Source organism: Stigmatopora nigra, chromosome 13, assembly GCF_051989575.1.
Source record: "Stigmatopora nigra isolate UIUO_SnigA chromosome 13, RoL_Snig_1.1, whole genome shotgun sequence".
NCBI lineage: Eukaryota > Metazoa > Chordata > Actinopteri > Syngnathiformes > Syngnathidae > Stigmatopora > Stigmatopora nigra.
In genome coordinates this window covers 5,050,911-5,065,136 of record NC_135520.1, presented here as the reverse complement: position 1 = coordinate 5,065,136, position 14,226 = coordinate 5,050,911, and the positions used below count along the sequence as shown (strand labels likewise).

The window sequence follows — 14,226 nt, the reverse complement described above, 5'->3', positions numbered from 1 at the left end:
TACAAACTTCAATGACGATCATGGAAGAATATGAGATTGACATCCAATGATTGTTCTTATCTCTCTCTGCTTTCAAGGGATTATTTAGGAGGTCATCGTGCGCGATGAGAGAGATGATAGATAAGGTTGTCAAGTTTCACTTAATCCAGGAAATGGTGGAAAACATTGGCACACAGGTATAAAACAGAGAGGCAGAAGGGCAGGTCACCATCAGAAAGTCCACCTGAGCTGAGATACTCCAAAGAAAAGACTTCAACGCTGAGAATGGTAGTATTTAACTAATATGCATATTTTTGGTGTACGTATAATTATTGGTTTACTTTGTCTGTGATCCTGTACAGAATAGGCAATGTAAATAGATGGGTATTTGAATTTAAAAAACAGCAAGTATTTTTCTTTGTGTGATTAGGCAGCCACAGCATCTTTGATGGGATCGGTAAAATCTTTTGGACCAATTCTTCTCCTGTTTTCATCTCTTCTGTACATGGCCGAATCTTACACTGACATGGACTTTTTACACAGTGAGTTGTAAACTAGCATTTTGCAGGAAATATTGACTAAACTGTTTACAACTTTTTGGCAGAACTACTAAGTGTGTTGCTTTTCTACAGGTGGATGTGAGGAGTGCTCACTGAAAAGGCGTTTGGTTTTTCCAGAGGGAGAGATTTATCAGTGTAAGGGCTGCTGTTTCTCAAAGGCTTATCCAACACCTCTCAATATAAAGAAAGAAATGTTGAACCCAAAGAACATCACCTCAGAAGCAGGATGCTGCATTGCGAGCAAGGACCATGTGGTAATTAACTATCAATTTTCACCTAAAATACTAGTATAGCAGTTTTAATACAGACAATCACCATCGTGAATGATGAAGCATCTATAATATTGCTTTTTATTTTTTGTTCATTTATAATACAGGTTGTCGTGAGTGACATTATATTGAGAAACCACACCGAGTGCGTGTGCGGCACCTGCATGTATCACACCATCTGACCTACGGAAGTTGGAGATGAGCCAGTGTTGGTCCGTCATTGTGTCTTGTTTTTTCAGTAAGCATGAGCTTTATTACATTAATTAAAAGTACTACTCCTGCTGCCAGTCACATTTTGCTCAATGTTATTTTGCAAGAAGTTGTGTACTATGTGAACTAATGTTTTCATCGCTGTGTATGCAACTTTCATAATTGATAGTTATGCTGCAATAAAATTAAAATACCCAAAATACAAATATTAGGAAACAGCCTGAAAGCTGAAACCAAAACCAACTATAATACTTTTAAGATTTTTTTGGGGTTAAAAAACAACAACAACATATTTTTTGGTGCATCGCTAAAGTTTAGTGATTGAGTTTGCCAATAAATATGTGTGCATTTGTGTATGTGTGAGGGTGGGGATAGATTAAATAAAGGAAAATGGATAAAAAAAATAAGTTGTGAGTTGATTATTTTTTTTTATGTTCAAATGGATTTGGCTTGGAACACTACCTAAATGATCATATGCCCAAGGACAATTTAGTGCCTTCATAGAACCTACCATTGTGATTGGCTGGCTACCGATTCAGGGTGTACCCTGCCTCTGGCCCCGGGTCAGCTTGGATAGGCTCCAGCACCCCCCGCGACTTTATTGAGGATATAGCAGTTCTGAAAAGGAGAAGATATGAGATGTCTAACACAAATTAAAATTTTCTCAATGAATATAAATGAATTGTATTGATTGATTTAGTTTTCTGTGACTACTACTAGTTTTTCTTTTCAGAGAATCACCAACAGTTTTAGTATTCTTCAGCACATGACAAAATATTTTTTTCTCTCTTCTAATTATTTTTTAACTTGGCTGTTTCATAGAATTTGGGACAATACTGTGATACTGTAATAGTGAATGAAAACGCTTCACCACCTCTGCTCTTAAAGGTCATAGACGCTTTGTTTACATTCGATAGCGTGTGTGCGCGTGTGTGAATGCGAGACGCACAAATCTGGAATAAGCCCCCCACCTCCACCCCAACCCCCTCACACACACACACCCAGCCCACCTTCTGAAAGCGAGTGAGACCCACCCACCATCGACTCCCCCTTCCCCACCCTGCGTGCACGTGCGTGTGCCATTCTGGCAGCGTAACATCTGTGCGTGCGTACGCGGTCGTGATTGTTGTGAAGATGGCGGAGGGGGAGACGGAGAGGGAATATGACACACGGAACACGAACGACGGTCTCCGCGGCCGCTTTCACGGCTTGTCCACGGACTTGAGGGAAAGCTCGCAGTCCTCGCTGGAAGCCTCGTTGAATTTCTGCCAGGAGTTTTGCCAGGTTAGCCCGCACTTCCCGCTCGCTCATCCCCGGCTAGCCCTCTGCGCTCTGCGCCCCTTCCTGGCCGAGGATGCCCGTTCAACATTGGCTACAACAATGTAGCTAAACGAGCTAGCCGCTGTGTTAGCGCACTACTACTACCGAGAATGGGAACAGGAGGGGGCCCCTTGCATGCTTTAACATCGTCCTGCGGGGATATTTCACTCTTATGGGTCATTCTCCATAAAAGACCGGCCATTTTGGTGGCGGCAAGTCGGGCTCATGTGCGCCGACTGTGTTGTGTAGCTTGCATTTCCAGGCCAGATTGCTAGCAGGAGATCAATGCTGCTAGCTGGTATGCAGGGTCCCACTGTCCTGTGCAGTGGTCATGCCGTGGAAAAAATGCATTGCTACGTTAGCGAAAGCTTCCTTACTAAATCGGAGGGGGGGAAATGCACTGAATTGTGTTATTACGTGTGTAGCAGATGTGTCATCGAGTCGTCATAAACGCAGCAGCTCGGCTCTTGTTGAAATTTTGGATCGTGGGGGGAAATTGGCTACTTTTGTGAAGCAGGAAAAATCAATTTTGGGTTGCCAAGGTGCTAGCTTAGGCCCTATGCACTCATTTTTTATCCTGCTAATCACATCAAATGAGGTGCTCATTTAAAGTAGCCACATTAGCACAAGATGTGAATGTAGCTGGGGGATTTTTTTGTACGGTCGCGACTGTGCGGTGGTGGTCACTCGACTCCATTTCTCTCCCATCTTTTCTCTTATTTGCCACGACCACATACACTTATCGTATATTTATGTGCTCGATACCCCAGTCATCATGTTTTGCACTAATCATTGCATGGTAACTAACAAAGATGTGGCTGCCATTGAGGCTTTCCTGCAACTTAAAACAAAGTTCTTTGTGTGAAAGGGCGAGTGCGGCTCGGCCTGTGTGTACCTTATGGGAAGGAGTTGTGCTTTCGTAAAATAGAGGAATAAAACGAGTCCAATTAATGGAAAGGTATCTTTTAGGCCTTGCACTTCTTTAGGAGTGAACATCGGATTTCTTAAATGGGTTGTAAATAACACAACGTTGCAGTTTTTTCTACACGAGCCTTTCTGCAGGATTGGCGCAAAATGGGTTAAAAGTATAATCGACGAGTTCTATATGCAAAAGTCTATTTGTAATCTTATTGTTTCGTTAAATCATATCCGACATAAGAAATAAGTATAAATGCTATATCTAACATAGGTAAGCGCAACAATGTGCTAAGTGCAACCAACATTTTAAATAACTCAATATTTATTACAGAGCTGACAGTGTCTATTAAAAATGTGCTTTATCGATCTTCATAAAGGCAGAATTAATTTTTATGACTTGTATTTTGGGAATGCAGACTTTTAGGATTGGCTCTGATTTCAGTGCCATTGACGGTGAGTGGAGTCTAATCAAGTGGTTCCTTTTAAACCCCCTGCTGTGAATTTCAATTACCGCTAGTTTGTCACTTGTAGGCATCCAATCCATTGGAGGAAGCCTGGAAGCTGACAGTGAATGAACATTTGTTTATTTGCTTGGCAGCATTTTAATATGTTATTTCACTGCCAACCCTTCCAATTCAAATGAATTGGACATCTATCGCTGTCACTGGCAGTCAATTATTTAAAAATCAAAGTATGCCATTGGTTAGAGCAGATGTTTATTTTTTTTATTGATTTCAAATCTTTGTGAAGACATATATTTTTAAATTGCAAATGACTGTTAACCAGGCTGTGCGTTGGATTACTGGGTAGTCCCTCACCATTTACAGTTCTGAGATTAAGGGTTTCCATTTGGGCTCGAGCTTTTGGTGTTTGCATGTTCTCTCCGTTCCTTGACATTTTTACCCGGGTATTTCAGTTTTTTCCCCTCTTTCCAAAAAAAAAAAACTGCACGGTAAGTTGATAAAAGCACTCTAAAATTGTCGGTAGGTGTGAATGTGGTTGTTAATGGTTGTCTATCTGTATCCTGCATTTGACTGGCAACAAATTCCAGCAAGCCTGGCAAGGACAAGTGGTACAGACAATGGGTAAATGGATGGTTTATTGTAAACAAATTGTTATAAAATAGTTTATAACATAACCTTTGTGAGACTATTTTATAAACAAAAGGGAATTTTAGATAGAAAAGTTTTGTAACGATAGTCTTACAATTGTTGTATTACCTGGAATTATTTTAGTCTTTGTTACAAAGGTGTATCTCAAAAAAAAAAAAATTCTGAGGGTTGCCAGCATGGTCCTCAATGTGTGAAGTGTGCACAATCTAGCTAGGATAGGTTCCAAAGTTAACTACTATGCTTACTTAACATTCATTGTCTTTAAGAGCACAATGTTAATAAGTTTACAATGTTATCATGCATTAATAAAAATACACAAAATAAATAATAAGTAATGTATTTGTAATATCCTTTGTTTGGGTGTTTAAGGACACTAACTATCATGAAGTAATGAAACTACTATCCTGTATCTGCTTTACTTAGACTGTCTTGCATTTTTTCATCCAGGCCCTTGTAGAGTATGCTGGCCGTTGGAAAACCGACGAGGATCCACTTCCTTTGCTCGAGGTCTACACTGTGGCTGTCCTCAGCTTCGCCAATGCCTCCTCCTGTCTTTCCTCCGAATGTGATAACGTGGCACTCCTACTTGAAAAGCTAACATTGTGAGTACATGTCCTAGAAATTGTCTTAATTGAAAGTGATCATCTGTTTAAAAAAATAAATATAAAACCTTGTTTTAATTTATAGTTCATCTTTTTACACTCAATTTATACATATACAGTCTTACAAAACAATATCCTCATGCGTGACAACATGCAATAACTATCAACAGCCCTTGGTTGCAAAAGTTAATAAAACCCAGATTCAAGAAATTTTTATTCAAATTTTATTAGTTATGATAAAACTCATACTGAAATGTTCCATAGAGCACATTTTTAAAAATCTGGTTGTTTTTATATAGACATGAATTACAATTTTTAATGTTACCTTCTTCTGCTTTACACATTCCGTACAATATTGATAACATTTCACACTGATCTAACCAGATAAATGAAAACATTTTCAATTGAAACCATTATGATTGTGATGATCAAAACTGTACCTATAACCTTTGTAATTGTGGACTTTTTTGCCCAGTATCTGTATTGGTGCTTACGAAGTGTCTGGAAATGCATGATAGATATACACATACAGTAACAGCATGCAACCATTTAATCATTTATAAGTGTAACTACTACATAGAGAACATTGTGTATTGTCAAGACCTGCTCTGACTAATGTTGCTGATTCATATTTACCAATTAGCATCGCCAAAGAAATGAGAAGGATGTCTTTGGAATAGACGTTTTTTCTTTGACATACAGTAAATGTGAACCTAACAAATTTTGAATGTTTTAATTCACAGGAGCTGTGCAGAGCTGGTGCTTTTACTGCCCCAGCACATCCCTGGTGCCTTATGGGAGGAGTTTCAATCCTCCATGAAGGTCAGTATCCTCTCAGTCACCAGTGTGGCCTTTTTTCTACTTTTATGCATGTGGCGATAGACTAATGTAAAATAATCCCCAAAACATTCCGTTGAGTTGGACCTAGTAGTGAATATACACAGGTGCATGTGTTATTATTCATAATATATGTGGTCAAGAAAAAGTAAATTAGTCAGTTACCTCATATTCATTTGTCTTGTTACAGTTGGCACACGGCCTTTTGCAAGAAACTGGGAGTGCACAGCTTCGCCCGCTTTTCGCTCTGGCTCAACAAGATGGCATCTGGTCCAACCCCACACTCAGCAGCATCTTGTCCAACTGCATCCCTCAATCTGAACAAGGTGCTTTGAATTTCTGTGTATTAAACGTTGGCAGTTTTATCGACATATGTCGTTGTCCGTGCCTGCGGTCTCATGTGCCCGTCAAACGTCATCAAAATAGTTCTCCTCTTATGTTTGTGTCAGACTAAATAGGGTTGAATCCCCTAATGTTTTTCCTCTCCCTTGTATTCTTTAGTTCACGAGTATCTTGAGTTGGAAGGGCCGACTCTACTCACCATGCGCATAAAGCACCTTATCAAAGTAGACAATGTTGATAAAGCTGCCTCCCTTGCAAAGATTTGCTTGGAGTACCCAGGATATGAAGGAAAAGGGAATTTCAAACAAATTTACTTGCTCTGCATTTGCATGACCAAAACCCAGGAACAGCTCATGGAAGAGGTAAGAAACTTCTCATTTACTTTTCATTTTAGTTTTAAAAAAATCTAAATTTATGATGCATTGTAGTTTTAGTGATTTTTTTCATCTTTCTATAATAGCAAAAGAAACTATCAATTATGCCGAGGCTTTCAGTGGCTGATTATTGATTTGGTTGTTTGGTTATTTATTTAATTTTTAAATTTTACATCTATAGATATCATCAATAGACTGCAAAGATGCTCTGGAAATGATCTGTAACTTGGAGTCTGAAGGTGATGAGAAAGGAGCACAATGTTTATGTTCTGCTTTTCTCAAGCGACAACTTCTTCAAGGAGATGTTTATTGTGCCTGGTAAGTGCTGATATTTTGGGGGAACACAAATACGCTGAGAATACTGAATATTCACAACCTTTTTTTTACCCAGAGAAGATAAAATAATATCTAGAAACGTGCACAGTTAGCAGCTATTAGTGGTTCCTAATCTTTGAAATACATATACTCGTCTACATTTTTACATATTACCAGGTTTATGTCCATTTTATTTTCCTACAACAATTTGTGAAATTTTCATCTCAAATGGACTGTCTTGATTGACAAATCAATTTGTGTTTCACACATTCTCGTTTCGTAGGGAGTTGACGCTGTTCTGGAGTAAGCTACTCATGCGTTTGGAGTCTTCGGCCGACTCCTTCCTCAGCCACAGCAAGGAGATGGCCCTTCTCTGCAGAAGTGTTTGTCACATTCTATTCCTTATCAAAGTAATCCAGAACGAGGTAACAAAAGAAGTCTATCAGAGCAAGTGAACTTGATTATCCAGATTATTTAGCTTCTAAAGTTGTTTTGTTTGTGCTTATCCTTAGGTTGGAGAAGTTGGGCTTCCAGTTTGTGTGGAAATGTGTATTCAAGCTCTGAAAATGACATCAAGTGACCATACGGATAGCAAGTCAACAATCTGCAAGACAATTTCGTGTATCTTGCCGACTGATCTGGAGGTGAAGCGTGCATGCCAGTTGACTGAATTCCTCCTGCAACCAACTGTTGACTCCTACTATGCCGTTGAGTCACTATACAACGAACCGGATCAAAAGCCTGAGGAAGACGGAAGTCTGCCGGTGCCCAATTCGTTACGCTGTGAGTTACTGCTGGCCTTGAAGACACAGTGGCCTTTTGATCCAGAGTTCTGGGACTGGAAAACATTGAAATGCAATTGCTTATCACTGATGGGTGAAGAAGCAGCAATTGTTTCATCTATTGACACACTAAATGACACAGACGAACAGGAGACGGAAAGTACACCTGGAAAACTCCCAGAGTACCGAGACCTAGAAGACTTTTTGTTAACCACTACAAATGAACTCAACGAAATAGCAGACGAAAAAGAAAAAAACAGGGAAGCAAAGAAACTCCGGGAACAAGGTTTTGTATCAGCCCGCTTCCGAAATTGGCGTGCCTATATGCAGTATTGTGTCCTGTGTGACAAGGAGTTCTTGGGCCACAGAATAGTTCGACATGCGCAGAAGCATTTTAAAGATGGAGTTTATATGTGTCCTATTTGTGCAGACAGCTTTCAAAGTAGAGAGGTTTTAGAGCCACATGTAGCCTCACATGTTAAGCAGTCTTGTAAAGAGCGGCTTGCTGCTATGAAAACAACAAGGAAGGGGATAAAATTTCCACAGTCCCCTAAAAGTCCATCAAAAAATACCAAATGTGTTCCCACAGTGATGAACAGTCCTGTCGATAATGACTCACAAACCAGTGTCCAGCCAGTTAAGGTAGAACAAGCGGCGACAGCTGTCGTTCAAATAAGTCAAGATTGTTTCTGTCCCGTCAAAAATTGCTCGAAAGCCTTCAAGTTTTTCCGCAATCTCATGGCTCATGTTAGATCACACAAAGATGACGACGAAGCCATGAGGTTTTTGGAAATACAGAAACAAAAAGTAGTGTGCCAGTATTGCAGGCGGCAGTTTGTTAATGTCCAACATCTCAATGATCATTTGCAAATGCATTGTGGCACCAAACCATACATTTGTATACAACTAGGTTGCAAAGCCAACTTTAATTCAAATTCAGAACTTCTCATGCATAAAAAAATTCACTCAGAATTTAAGGCACAGTGTATGTTTCCAAACTGTGGCCAGGTTTTCAGTGAGGCCTACCTCCTGTACGATCACGAGGCTCAACATTACCTTACATACACCTGTTCGACAGATGATTGCGGTAAAATATTCTACTCACAGGCTCAATTCTTGTCTCACCAACAGATACATATTACCAACAGTACAGTCAACAATGTGGTAGTCGTGAATGATAGCTCTCCTGTCATTCCGCAAATTGAAATACCACAGGAGACTATGCAATGCCAAGTAGATGCCCAAGAAACACATTGTACCATTGTTTGCCTTGAAACAGGTAATTCAGATGCATTTATGAAAGACACGTCAAAGGCAAACCCGTCACCATGTAGTTCCCCGGAGGTTTCTAAAGAGCTCATTCCTGTTAAAGTGAAACATTCTATTGAAAACATGTTGAATTCTGTTGGACATATAGAACTGAATGATCTCGACAAATCCTACACTCCACTAACAAACCCTAGCTCAACACCAGCTGACTTGAAGGCAGAACCAGAGGGTCAGCATGCACACCAAGTAATGAGAGAGCAAGCAAACATTCCCCTGTACCCTGTAACCAGTGCAACCACTCTTGTGGCAAGTCAACTGGAAGAAGGGCAAAATAGCATACAAGTTGAAGACGTTCCAAAAGCAATACCGCAAATAATTTCTCCCAGTCAAATCAAGACAGAAATCCCGTCTTCAATCCAAGGTTATCCGCCAAGAATGCCGTCTGTATCCAGTAATGAGGAAAATCTGCATTGCTGCCCACAAAATGAGTGTACAAGGGCTTACAGTACGAACAAAAGTTTGTCCAGACATGTAAAAAAACAACACCCTGAAATCTTTGAGGACTGGAAGTTGGCCAAGAAGTACAACAAAGTTGCCAAGATTACAGCAAAAAGAGCACCACCTGCAATAGGTGCACGAAAGCCGTTTACCAACGGTAACAATAATCCGACTAATCAGCCACCAACTCAGCCAGGACCTCTATGCAACAAACCTGGGATGGAGCAAATCGATTACACAGCAGGATGTTCCAACTCACCAGCCCAGTGTTATACTAGCTCAATGGAGCCTGTACCCATCACTCCGATGGCGAACCCCACACTTTATCCATCCTGGAGCAGTGCCAATAATACTGAGGAACTCAGTCAGCCTGATGTTTCCCAGTCGTGGTCTTCATCGCCAATGAACAGCTGCTACCCAGATGCCTTCAACGCGAATGAGTTCCCCTCCCGCAGCTATCCTCAGTGGCAGTCTGATCCTTACCCAACCACAGCTTCACTCCCAGCTGAAAGAGAGCACTCAATGGCAGCTTTGCAAGGATCTGCTGGGTCTCATATTCCTTCAGATTCAAGTTTGATGTCCCAGTACTTATCCAGTTCATTGATGCTTGACAACGGAGGGCAAATACACAATGGCGTCAATCAGTATGGACTTAGCCCTCCGGATGGGAGAGGGGTTTCAATGGATGGAAAGAAAACTAGTGTAAACATAGCAGGGCAGTCGGATAACAGCGACAGCATGTCCACAATTCACAGTCTACCCGAAGGAAGTTACCAAACTTCGTATGCTCAGAGTGACAAATCTGGCACTCAGAGCTCACCAGTTAATCCTCCTACGAAATGTCTTAGCCCACCGGATAAAGAGACACCAAAGGCTGCAACAACAAGACCAATCAAATCAGAAAATGTGGCAACTTCTGTATTTGAACATATGGATAATGCTGTGGATGGCATGCCTAACTCTCACAGCACCACCCAGTCTGACTTTCATTTTGAAGGAGACTGTACTAATACAGAATGCGTAGTTACTGAAGATAAAGATGATGGTGGTGATGTCCAAAAGGGAAAACGTGGTAAACTAAGCAAGCGGACCAAATGGCCAGCAATTATTAAGGACGGCAAGGTCATTTGTAGGAGATGCTTCAGAGAGTTCACAAGCACAAAGTCTCTTGGAGGTCATCTGTCCAAACGCTCACAGTGCAGGCCATTAGATGAAATTGACCTTACTGCTGATCTGCCGACATCGTTCCTTGATTTTCTTAATGACCCGCATGTTCCAGAAACAAATGGAGCCCTTTTTAACTTGTCGAATGGGGACTTCCCACAAGAATCAAGTAGCTTGACCCCACTAAATTCTTCCATGCCGCTGAAACAAGAACCTCAAAACACAAATGTAACTGACTTTTTAAACATCTCTGCTACTGCTCTTCAAAGTCAACATGCCCCACCTCATCAAGAAGATCACCTGATGGAAATATCCAATGCCTTTCAAAGGTTGGATTTGATTGAAGCTGCCCAAGAGAAGATGCGGGGAAATTTGTCCCTCGAGAAAAATCATACCTATGGTGATACAAGCTCTAACCTTCAGAAATGCAAACCCACACCAAGCAAGAGAGATGACAAGGTTTTGGGAAAAATGCCGAAACCTTTTAAATGTGTCAAGGAAGATTGCGAGTACTCATTCATGACCAAGGAGGCATTATTCAGACACCTAAATAAAATGCATGATTATTCTAATGCAATGATTGAAGAACTGAAACGAAGCCCAGCCAAACTGTCCCCATACCTTTGTCAGATTTGCTCCAAAAACTTTACAAGAACAACAGGTTTGAGAATTCATTATGAGAAAGTCCATCGCTTGTCAAAGGCTGAAGCACAGAAGTACAAGATGAATGCTCGAAATATTCGGCAGTTAGTCCGAGTTAACAATATTTCATCTACGAGCGAGGCTGAAACTAAAACTACAAATGCTATCTCACACTCCACAACTAGTTATCCTTTTATTAAGCAAGAGCCACTTGACATCGAAATTGCACCTCAACCTACCAGCGCAAACAATCAAGATGCGCCTCACACTGCTGCACCAATAAATTCCTTGAATGATGGCTTACCCCACGCAACATCAACTGTCACCTGTTTGCCGTCGTCTGAAAGCTATCTAGATGACAGGCCGTTGGTTGATGTCATGCAGGCAAATCCTGAAATGCCTCAAGAGCAACTGTCCATGGCAGTGCCATGTCCAGATGGTCAGCGTAAATTTGGTTTAACGGAGAAATGTCTCGTTAAACCAAAAGAACATCTCACAGTCAGCAAAATAAGAGAACCAAAGACCAGCCCTCCTCTAGGCTGTGCTTCGTTATCCCCAGAAAAACCAAGCAGCTCAAAAAACACACTCATCCAGGAAGAAGTCCACAAGAGGGTACAAAAAAGAATTGGGCTCAAAATGTGTGATCCCGACAACGCGTTTAATCCCTATAGACCGTATCGCTGTGTTCATGAAGGATGCACTGCTGCATTTACTATCCAGCACAATTTAATCCTCCATTACCGGGCCATGCATCAGGCATCCCTCCCCCCTTGTAAAGATGATGGCAATCCTGAGAAGATGAGTTTACCAAATGGCCAAAACAGTTATGAAATTACAGGCAAAGATGGCGAAGTTAGGTGTCAAGTGAAAAACTGCTCTAGGGTGTTCATGGGTGTCACAAGATTAGTACAGCATTACCTTTTGCTTCACAAATTCACTCGCGACAAAGCCACCTCAATGATGGCCTGCTTGACCATAGGGACCTTCGATTGTGATCGGCCCGAGTGTGGAATTCCCTTCAATTCTGTGGACAAGTACATCGAGCACATAAAAAATTTCCACAAAGAAATTGCCATATCGGAAAGCGGCTCAGTTGATACAACATTTAGGTGTGAGTATGAGGGTTGTGAACGTTTTTACTCTACAAAGTCAAATCTTCTTCGTCACCTGATAAAAAAGCATGAATATGTTTATGAGCCGAGATCAAGTGATGGTAGAAGGAATAGATCACTGGTTCTCTTCCCAGTGATGAATAATGGAAAGGAAAACGTGGATAACAAATTAAAAATGAAGAAGAAAAATGTCAAAAAGAAAGATGGAAAGCCCATTGAACATTGGTCAAACTTTGGGAAGCCCACACTTAAAACCCATGATGAAGCATCAGCTATGTGTACTAAGAAATGGCCATTGCAGTATCCATGCATGCTCATCGGCTGCGATATCATTGAGGAAGCTGAAAAAAGTATTTTTAGGCATTATGTGACCCATGGCCTTACAGAGAGATACATTGAAGATCAGCGGAGCCAGTTTATTTTCTGCAAAAAGTACCCGCGATCGAGATACAGAGATGCAGACAAATCAGAGGGTGCATCATGCACATCCTCTGAAGAGAATGAGCCAGAAGACGACGAGGATAAATCTGATGAGCAAAATACAGATGAGGCAGTAGAAAGTACAGGTCTAGAAGACGGCAAACTTTCAAATGATGAAAGTGTAGAGTCTCAAGTTTCAGGTGGGGTGGATGGTGGAGTTAAAAGAGGGCGTCCAAGAAAACCTGTCAATCCAACACCAGCTTGTCCCGAGAGGATTCAAACACTTCGTAATCGTATGACTGTTAGTAGCTCAAGAGAGAGCTCAAATCCTGGTACCCCTGTACCCCAAGAACAACAAGAGGAGAGTAACGCTATGCCCGTGTCTTTTAAACCTTTGGGACTCGAGGACTCTTTCCTTAAATTCTTGGAAACCTCTGAATCGACCAACCCCTGTAAACGCAAATTGAACGATAAAACTACAGCAGAGCTTCCGTCAAAAAGACGACTAACTCACAAACAGAGGACTGCTTTGAGAACTAATCCCAGTGATCAGTTTCGGGGATATGAGAAACTCATAGACTTTAGAAACCCACATAATCTCAAATCAGTAAGCAATGTGAAGATAGTCATGGATAAAACTTTTTCAAATGGTGCTGATCTTTTGCTTAAGCAGCTGCAAGACATGAAGCCGATGGTCATGATAAAAAAGTGGCTTTACAGCGGATCATAGCCCTATGTTATATTTAAAACTCCGTCTCACTCAGGATTTGAGAAGTATGCTGCAGAATGGTTTGAGAATGCATCAAATTTCCAACTGTTAACAGTAATGGTCACAGTTAACGATGATAATATGGCCTATTTTGTACACCATGAAATTAAATGTCTTGGATGATTTTAATTATGTATGTTAGTTCTAATAACCAGGTAATCCATAGGGGATAGATTTTAGATTCATGTTTGTATTTATGCTTAGTACTGAAATGTTTTTTTTTTTTGCTAAATGGATACTTTTAAAGAAAATGTTTTTATATATCCCTATGGGATTTAATGTTTTGTTTGTATTTATTTCATCCTTTTTTCAACACTAGTAGACCTATCTGTAATATTTACATGTCTTCCACAAAGTGTTCAATAAAATGTTACAGTTCTTTTCTTAAAATATTGTCTATGAATTCAAGGCATGTATTAGCATATTTTCAATTATGTTAATTATTTGCACAGATATTCCCAGTATTTTTTTCTGTGGAATGCATATATATATATATATATATATATATATATATATATATATATATATATATATATATATATATATATATATATATATATATATATATATAGAGAGAGAGAGAGAGAGAGAGAGTTATACATACATATATACATACTTATATATGGAGTTGTACATATATATATATATATATATATATATAGAGTTATACATACATATATACATACTTATATATGGAGTTGTACATACATATATATATATATTGTATATATG

General features: G+C 40.1%; 2 protein-coding genes across 2 annotated transcripts; both read left to right on the top strand.

Moving 5' to 3' along the window:
- The first annotated feature begins 104 nt into the window (after nt 1-104).
- On the top strand, nt 105-1,224 carry cga (glycoprotein hormones, alpha polypeptide). Its single transcript, XM_077730683.1, is given in 5 exon segments — nt 105-167; nt 169-267; nt 410-521; nt 612-793; nt 916-1,224. Coding segments are annotated over 5 exon segments (531 nt in total). The 3' UTR covers nt 991-1,224.
- Nucleotides 1,225-2,049: 825 nt separating this feature from the next.
- Nucleotides 2,050-13,878, top strand: znf292a (zinc finger protein 292a). The gene is made up of 8 exons (XM_077731523.1): nt 2,050-2,302; nt 4,816-4,970; nt 5,714-5,792; nt 5,998-6,133; nt 6,309-6,511; nt 6,705-6,841; nt 7,122-7,263; nt 7,351-13,878. The coding sequence occupies exons 1-8, from the start codon at nt 2,153-2,155 to the stop codon at nt 13,453-13,455; spliced, it is 7,107 nt and encodes a 2,368-aa protein (XP_077587649.1). The 5' UTR covers nt 2,050-2,152; the 3' UTR covers nt 13,456-13,878.
- Nucleotides 13,879-14,226: the final 348 nt, after the last annotated feature.

Excerpts from the sequence above, each read along its gene's own strand:
- znf292a (XM_077731523.1), top strand. The coding sequence starts at position 2,153 with ATGGCGGAGGGGGAGACGGAGAGGGAATATGACACACGGAACACGAAC. Across the intron at positions 2,303-4,815 it reads TCTGCCAGGAGTTTTGCCAG|GCCCTTGTAGAGTATGCTGG; the intron begins GTTAGCCCGCAC and ends TTTTTCATCCAG. Across the intron at positions 6,842-7,121 it reads GGAGATGTTTATTGTGCCTG|GGAGTTGACGCTGTTCTGGA; the intron begins GTAAGTGCTGAT and ends CTCGTTTCGTAG.